Source organism: Solenopsis invicta, chromosome 16 (assembly GCF_016802725.1).
Source record: "Solenopsis invicta isolate M01_SB chromosome 16, UNIL_Sinv_3.0, whole genome shotgun sequence".
In the NCBI taxonomy this organism is placed as follows: domain Eukaryota; kingdom Metazoa; phylum Arthropoda; class Insecta; order Hymenoptera; family Formicidae; genus Solenopsis; species Solenopsis invicta.
Genome location: NC_052679.1, coordinates 8,589,378 through 8,604,901, shown reverse-complemented (window position 1 = coordinate 8,604,901; position 15,524 = coordinate 8,589,378). Strand labels below are relative to the sequence as shown.

Here is a 15,524-nt window from a genome sequence, read left to right as displayed (position 1 = left end):
AAGGATTGGTTTACAAAAAAAATTTTAGATATAAATCCTAGAGCATTTTATGTATGTACCATGTGCAGCACATAGTCTTAATTTAGTTATAAATGATGCAGCAAAAAGTTAGCTCGAAGTTACTAATTTTTTTGTTATTGTCCAAGAAATGTATGTATTTTTTTCGGGGTCAACATTGCGATGGCAAATCTTAAAAAAAGAACTTCCTACTTTAACTTTAAAGCCACTGTCCGATACACGATGGGAAAGCAGAACTGATGCCGTGAAAACTCTTCGTTTCAATTTGGAAATTATTTATGATGCTTTTTTTTTTATTTATAACGATTCAAATAAGGACAATGACACAAAGAACTTAGCAAATTCTTTGATGTCAAAAATAAAGTCATTCAAATTTGTTTGTTCATTAGTTACTTGGTATGCTATTTTCTTAAAAATTAATATTGTAAGTAAAATAATGCAAAAATCCACTGTGATACTTCCAGAGGCTATTAAAATGTTAGAAGAAGTAAAAAAATACTTGATTGAACGTCGGACGGATTTAGCTTATACAGAAATGCTTAATGAATCAAAAGTTATTGCTGAAAAATTAGATTGTGAGATCAGTTTTCCAGCAATCAATACTGTGCGACCTAGAAAACAAAGGCCTATGTTTGATTATGAAAGTAGAGATGATGCTATACAAAAGTCGGCCGCGAGGACGACGAGAGCGACGAGGATGTCGGATGCCGACGGGGACCGCACGACACCTGCGGAGACCCGACACTGCGCTACCGTGACGTCACGGCTAGATAAGGGCGGCTGATAGGCCGCGCCGCTAGGCGCAAGGATATTGCGCACCCTGTGGGAGGGGTAGCGCTCATCGATCGCGCATCCAGCGCGATCCTCTCGGCTTTTGCGTGCGACCACTGCGACCTGGCGATCCTTGCTGTGCGAAGCGTGAGCGAGCGTGCGAGATATCGGCTGGAGATATCGGGAGCGGCTATCGTAGAGTGTGCCAGGCCCGGACAAGCTCCACGGATCGAGGAGCGGAGGAAGAACCGTGCTGAAGTCGAGGTGACCCGTCTAACCGCTGTGTAAAGCCACGAGCTGTCGGTGTCGACCGGCTCGCGTTCTGAGGTGGAGCCATTAGGTTAGTGTGCGAGTGCGTCCGCCGCGTGGCGATTGAACGCATCTTGCTTCTTAATGTTTGGCTGGCTCTCCACCTCAAGCCCGAGACCTCGTCGAGGCACCCCGCTGTCGGCTGCCGCGTGTGTTTGAGCCGTCCCGCCGTAGAAACTCGCCAACGACCGGCTTCCCGGGAAGCCGCAAAACCCTCGCGTGAATTGTGTTACGGCCGTGATCATACGGCCGCCCGAGATATCGGTGAATTGGCGTGTCGCGCTTGTTCTATTAATTTTGTAGTGCGGTTCAGGCGACTGCGTGTCGCCGGCGCGACTTTTTTTGCGGAGCGTACTTTGTCTCGGAATTGCTGAATTCGCCTTAGCGGAGGCTCGGTGTTCACGTACTTGCCGCGCCGTTCAGAACGCGCTTGATTGGCTGCCGCGCTTCGCGCGGAGCCAGTCGTCGTGATCAGTGCGTGTGGCGTAATTATGGTATGAGCTGAGATAATTCCCGTGTCCGGCTTATTAATTTCTGTTGTCAACTCCTTATCGCTCTGTATTTCTGTCTTACGTTAACCGTTATTCTTTTTTTCCTTTATTGCATGCCGTCTCTATCATGCACTGCAATATATGTGATCTCTATCTGTTACATCGGCCTGATTTTGCTTGATTTCTCGCCTACCCGTCTCCTTCCGTGAGAGAGCCGCTTCGTCCCTGTTTCCGCTACTCCGCCCCTCTACCGGTTATGGCTCTTGCAGACCAGCGCGACGACGCGATACGTGACACGCGATATCCAATGAGCGTACAGCTTTTCCTCACGTCATATCCGTCGCACTAGAGATCGCGACGTCGCAACAAAAGTTGGCTAAGTTTGAAGATTTGTCGCACGCGACAAGCGACACAACCCAACCTAATCCTCTAATCGACACAAATAACGAATCAACACGGGCAGATATATGTTTTATGCTTTATACCATGTGCATGCGTGTCGTGCGTGCTTGCATGTGGCGTGAGTCCGTTTGGACAATCAAACACCGACCGTTTGTTTTCTGTTCCTGAACTCCCTGAATTAGTGTGCACTTAAAATTAAATAGATATGTATTTGAAAGTTAGTGAAAGCAAGAAGAAACGTGCAGTCTAGTGCAGGAATAGAAAACAAGCCTCGAGACAACGTCGTTATCCTCGTGCTTTCGCCTTTGGATTATGGTCGTATCGTCCCCGTGTTACGGTAGAAGGACGGGTACCAATATTGTCTGAATCTGAATCTGAACACGGGCATACCGGTAGACTGCAGCAGATACGGGACGTAAAGATAATAAGAAACATGTCAGATTGTGAAAATTACGAATATTTAGACGAAGCAGGAGAATTTGATACAGAAAATATTGATGTAAGTATAAGTATTAATCAATTCATTAAAAAGTTAGGCATGTTACTTAATGATAATACTTATTTTAACAATAGTTACTTTAAATAAATACTTATAATACAATTAATTGAAGAGAAGGGTTAAGGAACGAAACAAGCTCTTAATGCATATTTCTTATGTGATCTTATATATAATACATTTTTCAAATTGCACGCCGGTTTTACTTTTAGTCTTAAACACAGTTTTATTTAGAACTAACAAGGAAACACAGGGAAGTGTCCGCCTTAGATTAAAACGAGTTTTTAATATGTTGTAGTATAGATAAAAATAAGGGACACGTATCTTTTTATACGTGCCCATACGCACTTTAAGGGGGTGAAACAGCCCTTTGAAGAAAATCGGTTTTTTTCTTTCAAAGTGTATGCCGTCGAAACTATAAGAGATAGAAAAAAATGTTTTAAATGAAAGTTGAATGGCTCGAAGAGTAATTTATGACAGCGGAAAAAAAAAATTTTTTTTTAAATTTTTTTTAATACTTTCCCCCACCACTTACCTATTTTTTTTCAAAATTTTTATGTTTTTATAAGCAAAATAAAGCTTATTTTATTACGAATTCAACGGTATATGATAAAGTTACGATACAACATTCCCATTTTCCAAAAATAATTAAAAATCTCTCGATAAGCACGGTACGCGCACCCGTCCGCGCGTTCGTGCGCTACAAAAGTGACTCCCTTCGGTTTCGACGTGCCTTTAATATGTTGTACAGATTAAAATAAGGGACACGTATTTTTTACACGTGTCCTAATACACTTTTAAGGGTGAAACACCCCTTTGAAGAAAATCGGGTTTTTTCTTTCGAAGCGTGTATCGTCGAAACTATAAGAGATAATAAAAAAAAAACTCCCGACTGCTGCCAAAAGTTGGTTTAATAACAAGAATTAAAAAGTTTAAGATTAAAAATTAATTAATAACAAAAAAATTAAAAATTTAAAAAACAATTTAAAAAATTATAAAATTAATTAAAATTAAGTAAAAATTAAAAAATAAAAAGTAATTACAAAAATTACAAAAATAAGAAAAAACCAACAAATTAATAAAAATTAACTAAATTAACAAATTTAGTAAAAAATTGGAAATAAAAAACAAATTAACATAAAAACAGAAAATCAACAAAACTAAAAAATAATAATAAAAAGATTGCTTTAAAAAGTTTGAAATAAAAATCAATTGAACAATTAAAATAACAACAAAAAATAAAACTACGGATACTAAAAAATAGTTTTAAAAGTTTGAAATAAAAATTAATTAAAGCAAATACTTGACATTTTAAATGCTAATTCTACTTGTAGCACATTATTGTACCAATTAAAAATTAAAATTGAAATTTACACTTTGTTTAATAAAATACTTTTTTTTTCAATAATAAATTGTACTTAACCAGCAGTCGGGAGACGCCACGCTGAATGTTATAACTATTCAGGATATAATGTAATGTTATATTTATTATTTAGCGTGGCGTCTTCCGACTGCTGGTTAAGTACAATTTATTATTGAAAAAAAAAGTATTTTATTACACAAAGTGTAAATTTCAATTTTAATTTTTAATTGGTACAATAATGTACTAAAAATATAATTAGCATTTAAAATGTCAAGTATTAGTATTTGCTTTAATTAATTTTTATTTCAAACTTTTAAAACTATTTTTTAGTATCTGTAGTTTTATTTTTTGTTGTTATTTTAATTGTTTAATTGATTTTTATTTCAAACTTTTTAAAGCAATCTTTTTATTATTATTTTTTAGTTTTGTTGATTTTCTGTTTTTAGGTTAATTTGTTTTTTATTTCCAATTTTTTACTAAATTTATTAATTTAGTTAATTTTTATTAATTTGTTGGTTTTTTCTTATTTTTGTAATTTTTGTAATTAACTTTTTAATTTTTTAATTTTTATTTAATTTTAATTAACTTTATAATTTTTTAAATTGTTTTTTAAATTTTTAATTTTTTTTGTTATTAATTAATTTTTAATCTTAAACTTTTTAATTCTGGTTATTAAACCAACTTTTGGCAGCAGTCGGGAGTTTTTTTTTTATTATCTCTTATACTTTCGACGATACACGCTTCGAAAGAAAAAACCCGATTTTCTTCAAAGGGGTGTTTCACCCTTAAAAGTGTATTAGGACACGTGTAAAAAATACGTATCCCTTATTTTAATCTGTACAACATATTAAAGGCACGTCGAAATCGAAGGGAGTCACTTTTGTAGCGCACGAACGCGCGGACGGGTGCGCGTACCGTGCGTATCGAGAGATTTTTAATTATTTTTGGAAAATGGGAATGTTGTATCGTAACTTTATCATATACCGTTGAATTCGTAATAAAATAAGCTTTATTTTGCTTATAAAAAAAATAAAAATTTTGAAAAAAAATAGGTAAGTGGTGGGGGTAAGTATTAAAAAAATTTTTTTTTAATTTTTTTTTCGCTGTCATAAATTACTCTTCAAGCCATTCAACTTTCATTTAAAACATTTTTTTCTATCTCTTATAGTTTCGACGGCATACACTTTGAAAGAAAAAAACCGATTTTCTTCAAAGGGTGTTTCACCCCCTTAAAGTTGCGTATGGGCACGTATAAAAAAATACGTGTCCCTTATTTTTATCTGTACTACAACATATTAAAAACTCGTTTTAATCTGAGGCGGACACTTCCCTGTGTTTCCTTGTAAGATGGAAAATTCAGCTGTGACTGTTCCTTGTGTTTCTCTTAAGCGTTTCACAATTTTATTGTAAATAATTTTTATATATACAATTTTCAGCCCGATAATGATTCTTTAACAATTAACTCACAAGTGTTCGAAGAAATATTAATATTAGAAGTGCAAGAGAGGCCGTGTTTATGGGATCATAGATTAGACATAAAAATGAGAGGAATGGATACAATACGAAAAGCATGGGAAGAAGTGGGTCAAGCCGTCAGTGTGTATACTTAGATTCTTTTTATATTTTTTCTATATTGTATATTTTATATAGATTTTATGTTAAGTTTAAAAATTATTAAGCATTTATTACTTAATATATTATACATAATATAACATATATTAATATATAATTTTTCCTGAAAAAGACGCAGATTAAAAAATTTGCCAAAAGAAATGGAAAAATTTACGTGATACATTTTTGAGAAAATATAAAGATTAGAGAAGTTATGTTGCAAGTGGTAGTGCAGCCACAAAGAAAATAACGAATTGGAAATATTATAAACAAATGCAATTTTTAAAACCGACCACAGAACACAGAACGTATGTTTAAAACTTTGAAAGATATCAGTTTGTTCAAATAATTTTCATTATTTCTGTTATATACAGATGCAATCAAAAGATTTGATTATATTTTATTAAATTGGATATCTCTAAACGAAATTCATATAAAATTAATAAGATTTTGAAAACAAGTTTTCTGTGTATATGAACTTTTTATTGATATGTGTATGTATGTATTATACATGTATATATACATATATAATACTTTATACATATAGTATCTACTATTCAAGTTTGGTCAGAACTTTTAATTGCATCTTGTATTTTATATCTTGTATTAGTAGTATTATTTTCATAATAACTGGTAGCGATTTAGAATAAATTAGAGTTAAGTTTATACAGATATGTTGTATAAAAATATTTTTGCTTATCTTTTCAGAACATTCAGTAATATACAAATTACAGATTTAAATGAATCTGAATTTCATTCAAAATCGAATGCAGACGAAAGCTATATAGAAGAGACATGCATAGAAAGCAGATCTCCAACATTATTAAAAAGTAACTATTTTATATTTATGTTTTTATGACACTATCTGTTGAGACCTATAATATTTCTATTATTATTTTACTTACCATAGATAGAGATAGAAATGAATGTACCAGTGCATTAGCATGGTCATCGAAATCTAAAACTGCGCAATGTGAGACTCTTTTTCCTTCATCGCCATCCAGTCGAAGTTCAACTCCTTTGTCGTCTGCAAGCAACTCACAAAAAAGGAAGAAATCTGATGCTTTCAAAAAATCATCTACGGAACAATCTGATAGATTCGAAGAGTTTATTATGGGACAAGTTGCACAACCCCAAAGTGAAGCAACTGCATTTTGCAATTTTATTAAAACACGTTTAGAAAAATTCAACAGACAATTTTATTTAGAAGCAACGCATAATATTATGAGTGAGCTTATGAAATTCGAAAAAAAAGCTGAAGAACACCAAAAATAAATATTTATTACTTTTTTATATATTTTAAAACAGTATTAAAGTATAAAAGTATAAGTCCACACCAAAAATAAATATTTATTACTTTTTTATATACTTTAAAACAGTATTAAAGTATAAGTGCAACAAAAAAACTAAGTGCAATGTAAAAATTTTTTATTTTTAAAATTTTATTAATAAAGTTTATTCATTATTTTTTATTTTTAAGTTTAATTTTACAAGTACTCAATTTCTTAAAATTTTTCTTAAAAATATAGAAAATAAAATTTTTGACACAAATTCATTAAGATAAATTGCAATAAATAAAAATAATATTGTGTAATATATATAATGATGTTATATATATTGTAAGGTAATAAAGATATCGTTTTTCCAAAATATTTAATGCACTAATTTACTAAATTATATTATATTTTTTATACACACATTTACATACACATTTGATATAAAACGTAATCTAACTTATTTCAAAGTATATTTACACTCCGTGGACTACCATCCGTGGACTAAGTTCCATTGCCACGGAACTGCTCCTTCATCTAAAAAGTAATTTTTAAAATCTTCCCTTATAGCAGCTGCAAAACGGGAATGAGTATTACTGCTATCATTTCGTAATGATGCTATACCAGAATTTTGTATCATAGTTCTCCATTCACCAGGGATAAGTTGTCCATTATAATGAAATTCATCAGCAAAACCTTTACTACAATATCCAACTTTGTCCATACAATAATTATGCAAGATCACACAAGCTTTCACGATACTTTCACTGGTTTTCAAAGATGTATTAATTATTTTTGAAAAAATACGCCATCGTGCCACCATAATACCGAATGTATTTTCTACTACTCTTCGTGCTCGACTCAATCGATAATTAAAAATCCTTTGCTCATTAGTCAATGTTTTCCCTGGATATGGTCTTAATGTAAAATTGTTTAGTTGAAAAGCTTCATCTGCAACCAACATGTAAGGCATTGCTTTTCCTTCTGTAATAATTGGAGTTGGAGCAGGTATGTATAATTGATTATGTTGCAATCTGTAATTTATTACAGAATTTTTGAAAATTCCTTCGTCACTATGCCGACCTTCTCCACCAATGTCTACCATTAAAAATTTGTATCGTGCCGATGCTACTGCCATTAAATTAATACTGTGATTCCCTTTATAGTTATAAAAAACTGAACCAGAATGTGGTGGAGCCTACAAAAAAATGTTAATGAATATTGAATTGCATAACCACATTATTGAATACATAGTATGGATTACCTTAACATTTATATGTTTACCGTCTAAAGCACCAATACAGTGCGGAAAGTTCCAATAGTCTTCAAATTCTTTCGCAACTTTTTTCCACCCACATTTAGATGGTTGAAATAATTCGTTTTGAAGAACATCCCATAAGCTTTCGCATACCTCTGATATTATCATAGAAACAGTACTGTGTCCTATTCGATAAGCAAAGGCAATAGAAGACATACTGTCTCCAGTAGCCAAAAACCTATAATAAATGATACTAAATATAATAACGTAACATTAAATATATACAATTTTACATAGAATATCACAGATATGTGAGTAATACAAGAAATAAGAGAAAGTGACATTATTCTGTCAAAATAAATATTAGTGCTTAGTAACATTTTCATATCAAAATTATTAAATACATTTTTCAGTTTTATAAATTATATGCCAATATGGTGATTGGACTTAAAAAGTATAATTATAAAGTAATATGAAATAATAATTTATATGAAAGTATTAAGCACCCAGAGATTTGCTTTGACCGAGAAATGACATTTTCTTTATTATCACTTGTTAATATATATTAACCATAGTATATTAAACATAGTAGCATATATACTAAACAAAATAACATATTAAAGCATACCTCAATGTCAAATATAACTTGCTACGTGCCGGTATAGGTTCTCGATAATGTGTTGATATCTTTTCTATTTTGGGTCCCACTATACGTAATAAATTATCAAAACTTTCAATAGTAAGACGAGTATACTGGAAATGAACCTCTGTATCATAAAGTCTCATTTCTTCAATAAGATGATTACCATCACCTTGTTCATTACGTTTTTGATTAATAGGTCGAACCCACCATCGACGTTTTCGTTCATTTATATTAATTCTTTTTAATCCAATCCACCAAATAACTATAAATAACTTCATATTCGTATCAATTTCTTTATCTTTCTTTTGTAAAAGATATAATAAAAGTAAAAATCGTTTTCGCTGTTTACTATTCATCATAAGTATTCTAAAAAATAATATAGAATTTATAAAAATAAAAGTAATAAGCTCGTATTATGAAAAGCAAATATAAGATAAAATGTAAAAACAATAACAAATAAAAAAAAATGTAAAGTCATTAGATTTTTAAATATTTTTATTAGATTTTGTATGACTTAATTTAATAAAAATTTGATATTTACATTACCTTATTTTACTCGATATTTGTTTTATATTACTTTATAATACTTGTAGAATTACAATAATTCACTTGCTGGTCGCGTAAAAACATATATTGCATATCATCGCGTCTGTGTGAATAGAGAGAAAATTCTAATCTCGCGATTTGTCGCGTATCGCGCATCGCGTGTCGCGTCGTCGCGCTGGTCTGCAAGAGCCATTAGAGGAGCTAGCTGGCCGCGTGCGACGATTTCGCGTTTCGGCATGACGCGTTCTCGCGTGTTGTGAATCCGTGTTTAGAGTTGAAAAGTGAACCCGGAGACGCGACCGGTATCATCACGTCTGGTGCCCAATCTCGCGATTTGGTGCGAGCGTTTGGTGTTTCTCAGTTCGTTCGTCGCTTCCGCGCGTGTTTCGCGAGTTATTCCGTTGTTTGATCGCGTATTTCGCTGTTGCTCTCCGGCGTCAGAAAAATACGTGACAATGTATATAATATATATGTTAACTTCGTTTGTATTTTCAGATGATGTAAATTGATTTAATCTTTTAGTCATAATTTTTTTCTTATATATTCACTTTTGGAAGGTAATTAATTTGGAATGTAATATTTAAATTTCAGCGTTGTTTTGCTAAAAGTTAGATTATGTCAAACTTTGAGTGTTTATCCTCTGAATTTGCCAAATTGATGAAAATTGGTGGAGAAGGGGTAAGTAAACGCCAGCGTTTAGTCGCTAAAAGTTGAACTGTGTCGAACTTTGAGCGTTTATTCGCTGGATTCGCCAAATTGATGGAGAGGGGGTAAAACGCCAGCTTTTATTCGCTGCGTGAACTTGCGCCTTAAGACTCTTCCTTAACCTGTGTTAGTATACAACGATTTTTTTTTTTTTTTGTGACCTTATCGCAACGTAAGTCTTTTAGAACCAGTTTTCAGTCGGCATTTGCTATTCGAGGAGTAAAGGTGTCGTCACATGGGGCGTAACTTGTTTAAGCGTAACTTGCCTTGAAAGATGGATAATGAAATCAGGGTAAATTAAGAAACAGTTTATATCAAATTTATTATTTATAATAGCTATTCTGTAATAACATTCTGTCATATCCAACCTTCTTGCGATATGTTGAAACAAAATTTTAAGGTTATAGTTGTACATTAATAAATATGTCCGTGTTGCTTGAATTTCTTGCATGTAAAATGTTTTCTTTTTCTTAAATGCCTAACATATATTTATTTTGTTTTAAATATATAAATTTTTAAAAATTACAAGTAACAGGAATGTATGCCCGCACAGGTTAGATTCGCACATAGATGATTCACACATACTAGTGTGCAAAGTATCAGTTCCACATGAGGCGTACTTTTCGAGACGCGTAAATTACAAAAACCAAACGTAAATTTGTTTAGCATTTCTGTTAGAGAGTACAAGAGAAACCCTAATCAGCAATTGGTTGCATTAGAAACGCATTTCTTGAAATTCCGCAAAATACGCTTCATGTAAAAGAAGGCTTTTAAAATGGCGTAACGTATTTTAGAAGGTTTAGAAGTTACTAAAATACGCAAATTATGCTACGCAAGTTACGCCCCATGTGACGGCACCCTAAAGATCGAGTAAAATGGATAGAAAATCATCGAGAAAAAGTTCTAGATGTCAAGGAGCACCTGCACGAAAAAGATCGTTTCGAGGAAATCAACATATTGCCGAAAAAGACACCGATTTTATTAGTACTTCAGCCAAGAAACTAAAACAGGCTGGCAATTTTGAAGCAAATGTTGATCCTACTTTTAGCATTACTGCATTATAAGTTTTACTTTGATTTTTTCAACATTACAAAACTTATTAAAGTGTAAAAAGTGTGATGGTGACATTCAATTTTTAAAAAAAGCACAGCGAGGATTGGGTTTTCAACTTTGTGTGAAGTGTCCTTGTCAAGAAGTTTTAATTAATTCTAACCCTTTAGTTACAAATGCATTTGAAATTAATATTAGAAATAAAATATTAGAAATTGCCACACTTAATTACGGCAGCATGCATCTTTAATGAAAATTTTAAACCTTCAATTAAAATAATGGAACTTATGGGTGTGACAATCGGTCCGCAAGCTATAAATTTCATGGAGACGCACGATGAAGCGCGCATAACAAAGGCGGAGTGTTGTAGCACTGCGGCTTCAAAAGAGGCCAGAGCAGCTTTGAGGGCGGCTAGGGCAGAAGAAAACGATGACTTTGAGGAAGCTGAAGGCCTATTGTATGGAGCAGGCATAGCCGATTAGTGTAAGTATATTTTTTCTTCGAAAAATCAACTAAGAAAACTTTAAACGCGTTTTTCTCGAAACCACTTTTTTTTGGTCGGTGCAGGTGATTAATAAAAAACTATCCAACCGATTGGCCTGAAATTTTTTGAGCATAATCTACATATGATTGGCTCTTGCAGGTACCAGAATTGCTTTTTGTTAATGAAAATTTCTAATTTTTTTGACCACCAATAAACACGAAAAAATTGTGATTTTTTTGCTTCAAAATTTCAAATGGCCGCTATTTTGTTTCTTTTTTATAAAAATGACTAATTCTGGTACCTGCGATAGCGACAAGCATACAGATTAAGAATCTTTTTTACTTTTTTGTTTCAGATGACAGTGTGAGCTGAAATCACTTGCACCGCTGACAATGCTTTTTTTTAAGGCACCATCTTTGACTTCAGAAAGCATACACAAAATATTAATAAATTATGACCAAAAAATTTTTTTATAAGCTACAAGATGCAAGTAATAACATATAAAAAGATTAAAAAGATTGCGTTTTATTTTCTTTATAAAAAAAATTCCTAAAGTATGCTTAAAATTTTGACTTTGACATGAGAATACCCCCTTAAACTCAGTATTTATATAAACAAATATAAAATTGTAGTTTTTTTTTACTAATTTCGCAAATACAGAATAACATTTGGAATAACTTTTTTGTTATTTGTTTAAATAATATTAGAAAATATATATCAATATAATACAATAATTAAATTAAATATAAAAAAATTTTTATTAAAAATACAATTAAGAAATATTGTTTGTTTATTGGGCTGTAGATCGAGGTTTCTTCATATATGGACCCATTTCGTCTATTGATATAAATATTAAAAAATTATGATATTGCAATGTTTCTGGAATATTACTGGCATATGCCATGAGACGTTGCAAGCATATTGTTAATTTATGTTTCTACAATGTCTCCATAATATTACATTGCAATCTGCAACATTGCAACATTGCTGCAACGTTGCTGCAATTTTCTGTGCTGTATGGGTTATAAGAGAATATAAACTTAGTGGTTCATTAAATATCCGTTTCTATGTTCATTTCCTTTTTATTTAGTACCGTCATATACATTAGGCCTATTCGTGTTGCTGCCCTTTTTTAATTAATTTTTTCGTCGTCTCTCTCTCTTTCTCACAGTCGAATATATATTTATTTCATCTCGAGTGTAAAAATTTTTGGGGATTTCAAGCAACTCGAACAAACCTATTAACAGATGCATAAATTAACATAAACTTATGTAACAACATAAGCTTGAGTAACAACATAAACTTAAAAAACATAGAACATTTTCACAAATTATTATTCCATGTTACTTACAGTAAAAGCTGTAAAAAGACTTTTTTTGCCGAAGCACCACTTTTTCCACTTTTTGTGGTACATCCTTGAATCCAACACGCCATTTCTATGTTTGGTTTACAAATAAATAAATGTTTCAATATTCGGGTAAAAATACTGAACTCTATAAAAATACATGAAAAGTCAAGTTAGAATAACTATTACAAATGACGCTCATCTGTAAGAAGTTATTCTTTTCAGCGACCATCCTCTCAATAGGGAACACGAAACGAGAACGTAATTGGAGTGCTGAGTTTAGCCTCCTATTCTCTTACTCCATGGGGCGTATTCATAGTCCAAGCTCAAGGCAGCGCTTAAGATCGTCTTGGCCAAGATCATCTTATTCAATCAAGATCGTCTTAAGTCATAAGAATTCATAGTCGTCAAATAAGGTGATTTTCGCGAAAAAGATTTTGCTCAAGTAATTCTTATTTGATTTGACATCGACTTGGCGAAGATGATCTTAAGATTGTACACCCAAGGACTTTGATTCTGTCCATGGGAAAATTTTCCAAACTGAGAAGTCACCACTTTCTACATACTCGCAGTTTATAATTAATGAAACGACTAGAGCTTATTGGTCGTTACGTTAATCATGAACTGTAAGTATGTAGAAAGATAACGACTTCTCAGTTTGGAAAATTTCCCTATGGACAGAATCAAAGTCCTTGGGTGTATTTATTTGCCGTTTGGTTATTTCTGTAATATTCCCTAGGACTCCTCCAATAGAAACGTTGCATTTAAGTAATTTTTGTATACTGTAATACTATCTTATATATTATTAAGCTATGATTTTAATTTCATTTGAACTGAAGAGCTAACGGAATCGGCAAGTAATTGTTAATTAATATTAAATATTGCAAATGTACCAGGGATGGCCTTGAGTATTTCGCTCGAGCACAAAGAAATCCTTATGATAAGCATATTTACATTCGTCTTCCACCGTGATGTCTCTCAGTTTTTGCGAGTGATCCACATTTTACACTGCTTGATAAAATTGCCAATAAAATAGCCTCCAGCACAATTCGTTTCTAGTTGGGCGATATTATTTCTGCATGAGTAGGCGCTCAAAATAAACCAAGGTGATGACAATTCAGCGACTAGCTCACTAGCTGAGCTGTATAAATATATATATATATCTATATATATATATATATATATATATATATATATATATATATATATATCTGCTTATGTTCACACCGTCCTTCTGAAAAATAAATTTATTGTTGTAATGCAATGTATCACATGCAGAACAGTTTTTTCTGATTTGTGTCATTATTGATATTAATAGTTTAAAATTTAATACTACACTTAAGGTTTATAATAGCCGTAACCGTAAGAAATTGGTTAATCATCGATTATTCTCTTATAAATTAACTATGATTGGTCAATTTCTTACGGTTACGGCTATTATAAACCTACTTTAAATAATTATAAACCAGCCTTAAGAATGCAGAACTTTTTTATTATCACTACAGATTTTACTACAGATCAATTAAAAGTATGACCGGAGCAACGCACGCGAACCACTTAACCTCCAAAAGCCTTAGGCTCAATGCACACAGGACGCGTCAACGCGTTACGCGTGGCGAGGTAGCCAATCATTTTAAGCTTTTATGACAAGAAATAAGAAAGCGAAAGAATGATTGGCTATTCGCCACGCGTAACGCGTTGACGCGTTCTATGTGCATTGAGCCTTACTTAATACGTCCTCGGACACGTCTTCGCGAAGATCGTCTTATTTATAAATGTGTGCGTGAAATAAGACAGTCTTAAATGACTATGAATTAATGACTAACAAGGTAGCCTTAAGCACATGCTTAGATGTGTTTATTAATCACATTAAGGCGTTCCCAAATAAGATCATCTTGAACAAGGTAAGCCTTGAGCATTTGCTTAAATCCTGCCTTGTTTTTCGACTATGAATCTAGAGGGCACCTTAAAATTAAACTTAAGGGGTGTTTACGATAACTAATCGGATCTTGGATTGGATTGAACAATGGTACTCAACGTAGGTATAGAAAATTTCCCTAGGCTAATCGGATTGACGATTGCTGTCTCAAATGTAATCCGATTGATGACGAAAGCGTGGAGACCGAGAAGCATGCTTGAAAAGTCTCTTTATTTTTTTAAATAATAACACAAAAAATCAAAGATAAAGTTAAAAAGAATGATTTGAATTTAGATTTATTGTAATTTTTTGTCTAAACATTGGATTTCGTTTAAATTTCTGTTTGTAAAAATTAATTAATCTATTCTAAAGTTTGTGGTTATATCGGAAACAAATCAAAATTAATAAAACAATTATTAATTATTAGGTACATATTAAAGCATATAATATTTCAAGCATATCATATAGAATTCCTGTTTATTATAAACTCAGTAAAAATAACTTTGAAATTATTCAACTACATTATACATTAATCAATATTAATTTATATGTTAAAAATCAATAATGTCTTTGAAAATGTTTTTTTTATTCTTTTCTAGATCGTAAATAAACTTCAACTCCAAGAATAAATAAAAATTACTGGAAAATGGATTGACATGAAAAGGGCATTATTGAACATTATCAATTTGTGCTAACTTAAAATTTGTAAAATCTGCTATTCTTTGTTAGTTGTTCATTAGAGAGTAATAATATAAGAACGGAATATACATAAATAAAATTAAAATAATTGTATGCATATACGTATGCGTATATTACATTTTTATATTATTACTCTCTAAT

General features: G+C 32.1%; 2 protein-coding genes and 2 long non-coding RNA genes across 8 annotated transcripts; 2 read left to right on the top strand and 2 right to left on the bottom strand.

Annotated features, from left to right (window-relative positions):
• Positions 1 to 878: 878 nt before the first annotated feature.
• Positions 879 to 6,933, top strand: LOC105206788. Of its 3 annotated transcripts, none has more exons than XM_039458698.1 (6): positions 879 to 1,053; positions 2,210 to 2,490; positions 5,287 to 5,446; positions 5,595 to 5,769; positions 6,170 to 6,291; positions 6,372 to 6,933. In XM_039458698.1, exons 4-6 carry the CDS (start codon positions 5,735 to 5,737, stop codon positions 6,734 to 6,736), a joined length of 522 nt encoding a protein of 173 aa, XP_039314632.1. In that variant the 5' UTR covers positions 879 to 1,053; positions 2,210 to 2,490; positions 5,287 to 5,446; positions 5,595 to 5,734; the 3' UTR covers positions 6,737 to 6,933. The 3 variants fall into 3 exon arrangements, with proteins under 3 accessions (XP_039314632.1, XP_039314631.1, XP_039314633.1); XM_039458697.1 differs by lacking the exon at positions 879 to 1,053 and adding an exon at positions 1,069 to 1,129; XM_039458699.1 differs by lacking the exons at positions 879 to 1,053; positions 5,595 to 5,769 and having other exon boundaries at positions 1,257 to 2,490.
• Positions 6,934 to 7,074: 141 nt separating this feature from the next.
• Positions 7,075 to 9,117, bottom strand: LOC113005138 (protein ALP1-like). Its single transcript, XM_039458696.1, has 3 exons — positions 8,622 to 9,117; positions 8,000 to 8,231; positions 7,075 to 7,933 (listed from the first exon to the last, which is right to left on the bottom strand). The coding sequence occupies exons 1-3, from the start codon at positions 8,993 to 8,995 to the stop codon at positions 7,226 to 7,228; spliced, it is 1,314 nt and encodes a 437-aa protein (XP_039314630.1). The 5' UTR covers positions 8,996 to 9,117; the 3' UTR covers positions 7,075 to 7,225.
• Positions 9,118 to 10,083: 966 nt separating this feature from the next.
• On the top strand, positions 10,084 to 11,939 carry LOC120359799. 3 transcript variants are annotated; one of them, XR_005576576.1, is made up of 3 exons: positions 10,084 to 10,179; positions 10,725 to 11,420; positions 11,777 to 11,939. It is a non-coding gene; the product is annotated as an uncharacterized LOC120359799 (long non-coding RNA). The 3 variants fall into 3 exon arrangements; XR_005576575.1 differs by having other exon boundaries at positions 10,091 to 10,179; positions 10,682 to 11,420; XR_005576574.1 differs by lacking the exon at positions 10,084 to 10,179 and having other exon boundaries at positions 10,575 to 11,420.
• Positions 11,940 to 12,468: 529 nt separating this feature from the next.
• On the bottom strand, positions 12,469 to 13,359 carry LOC113004836. Its single transcript, XR_003269249.2, has 2 exons — positions 12,773 to 13,359; positions 12,469 to 12,658 (listed from the first exon to the last, which is right to left on the bottom strand). It is a non-coding gene; the product is annotated as an uncharacterized LOC113004836 (long non-coding RNA).
• Between the last annotated feature and the right edge of the window lie 2,165 nt (positions 13,360 to 15,524).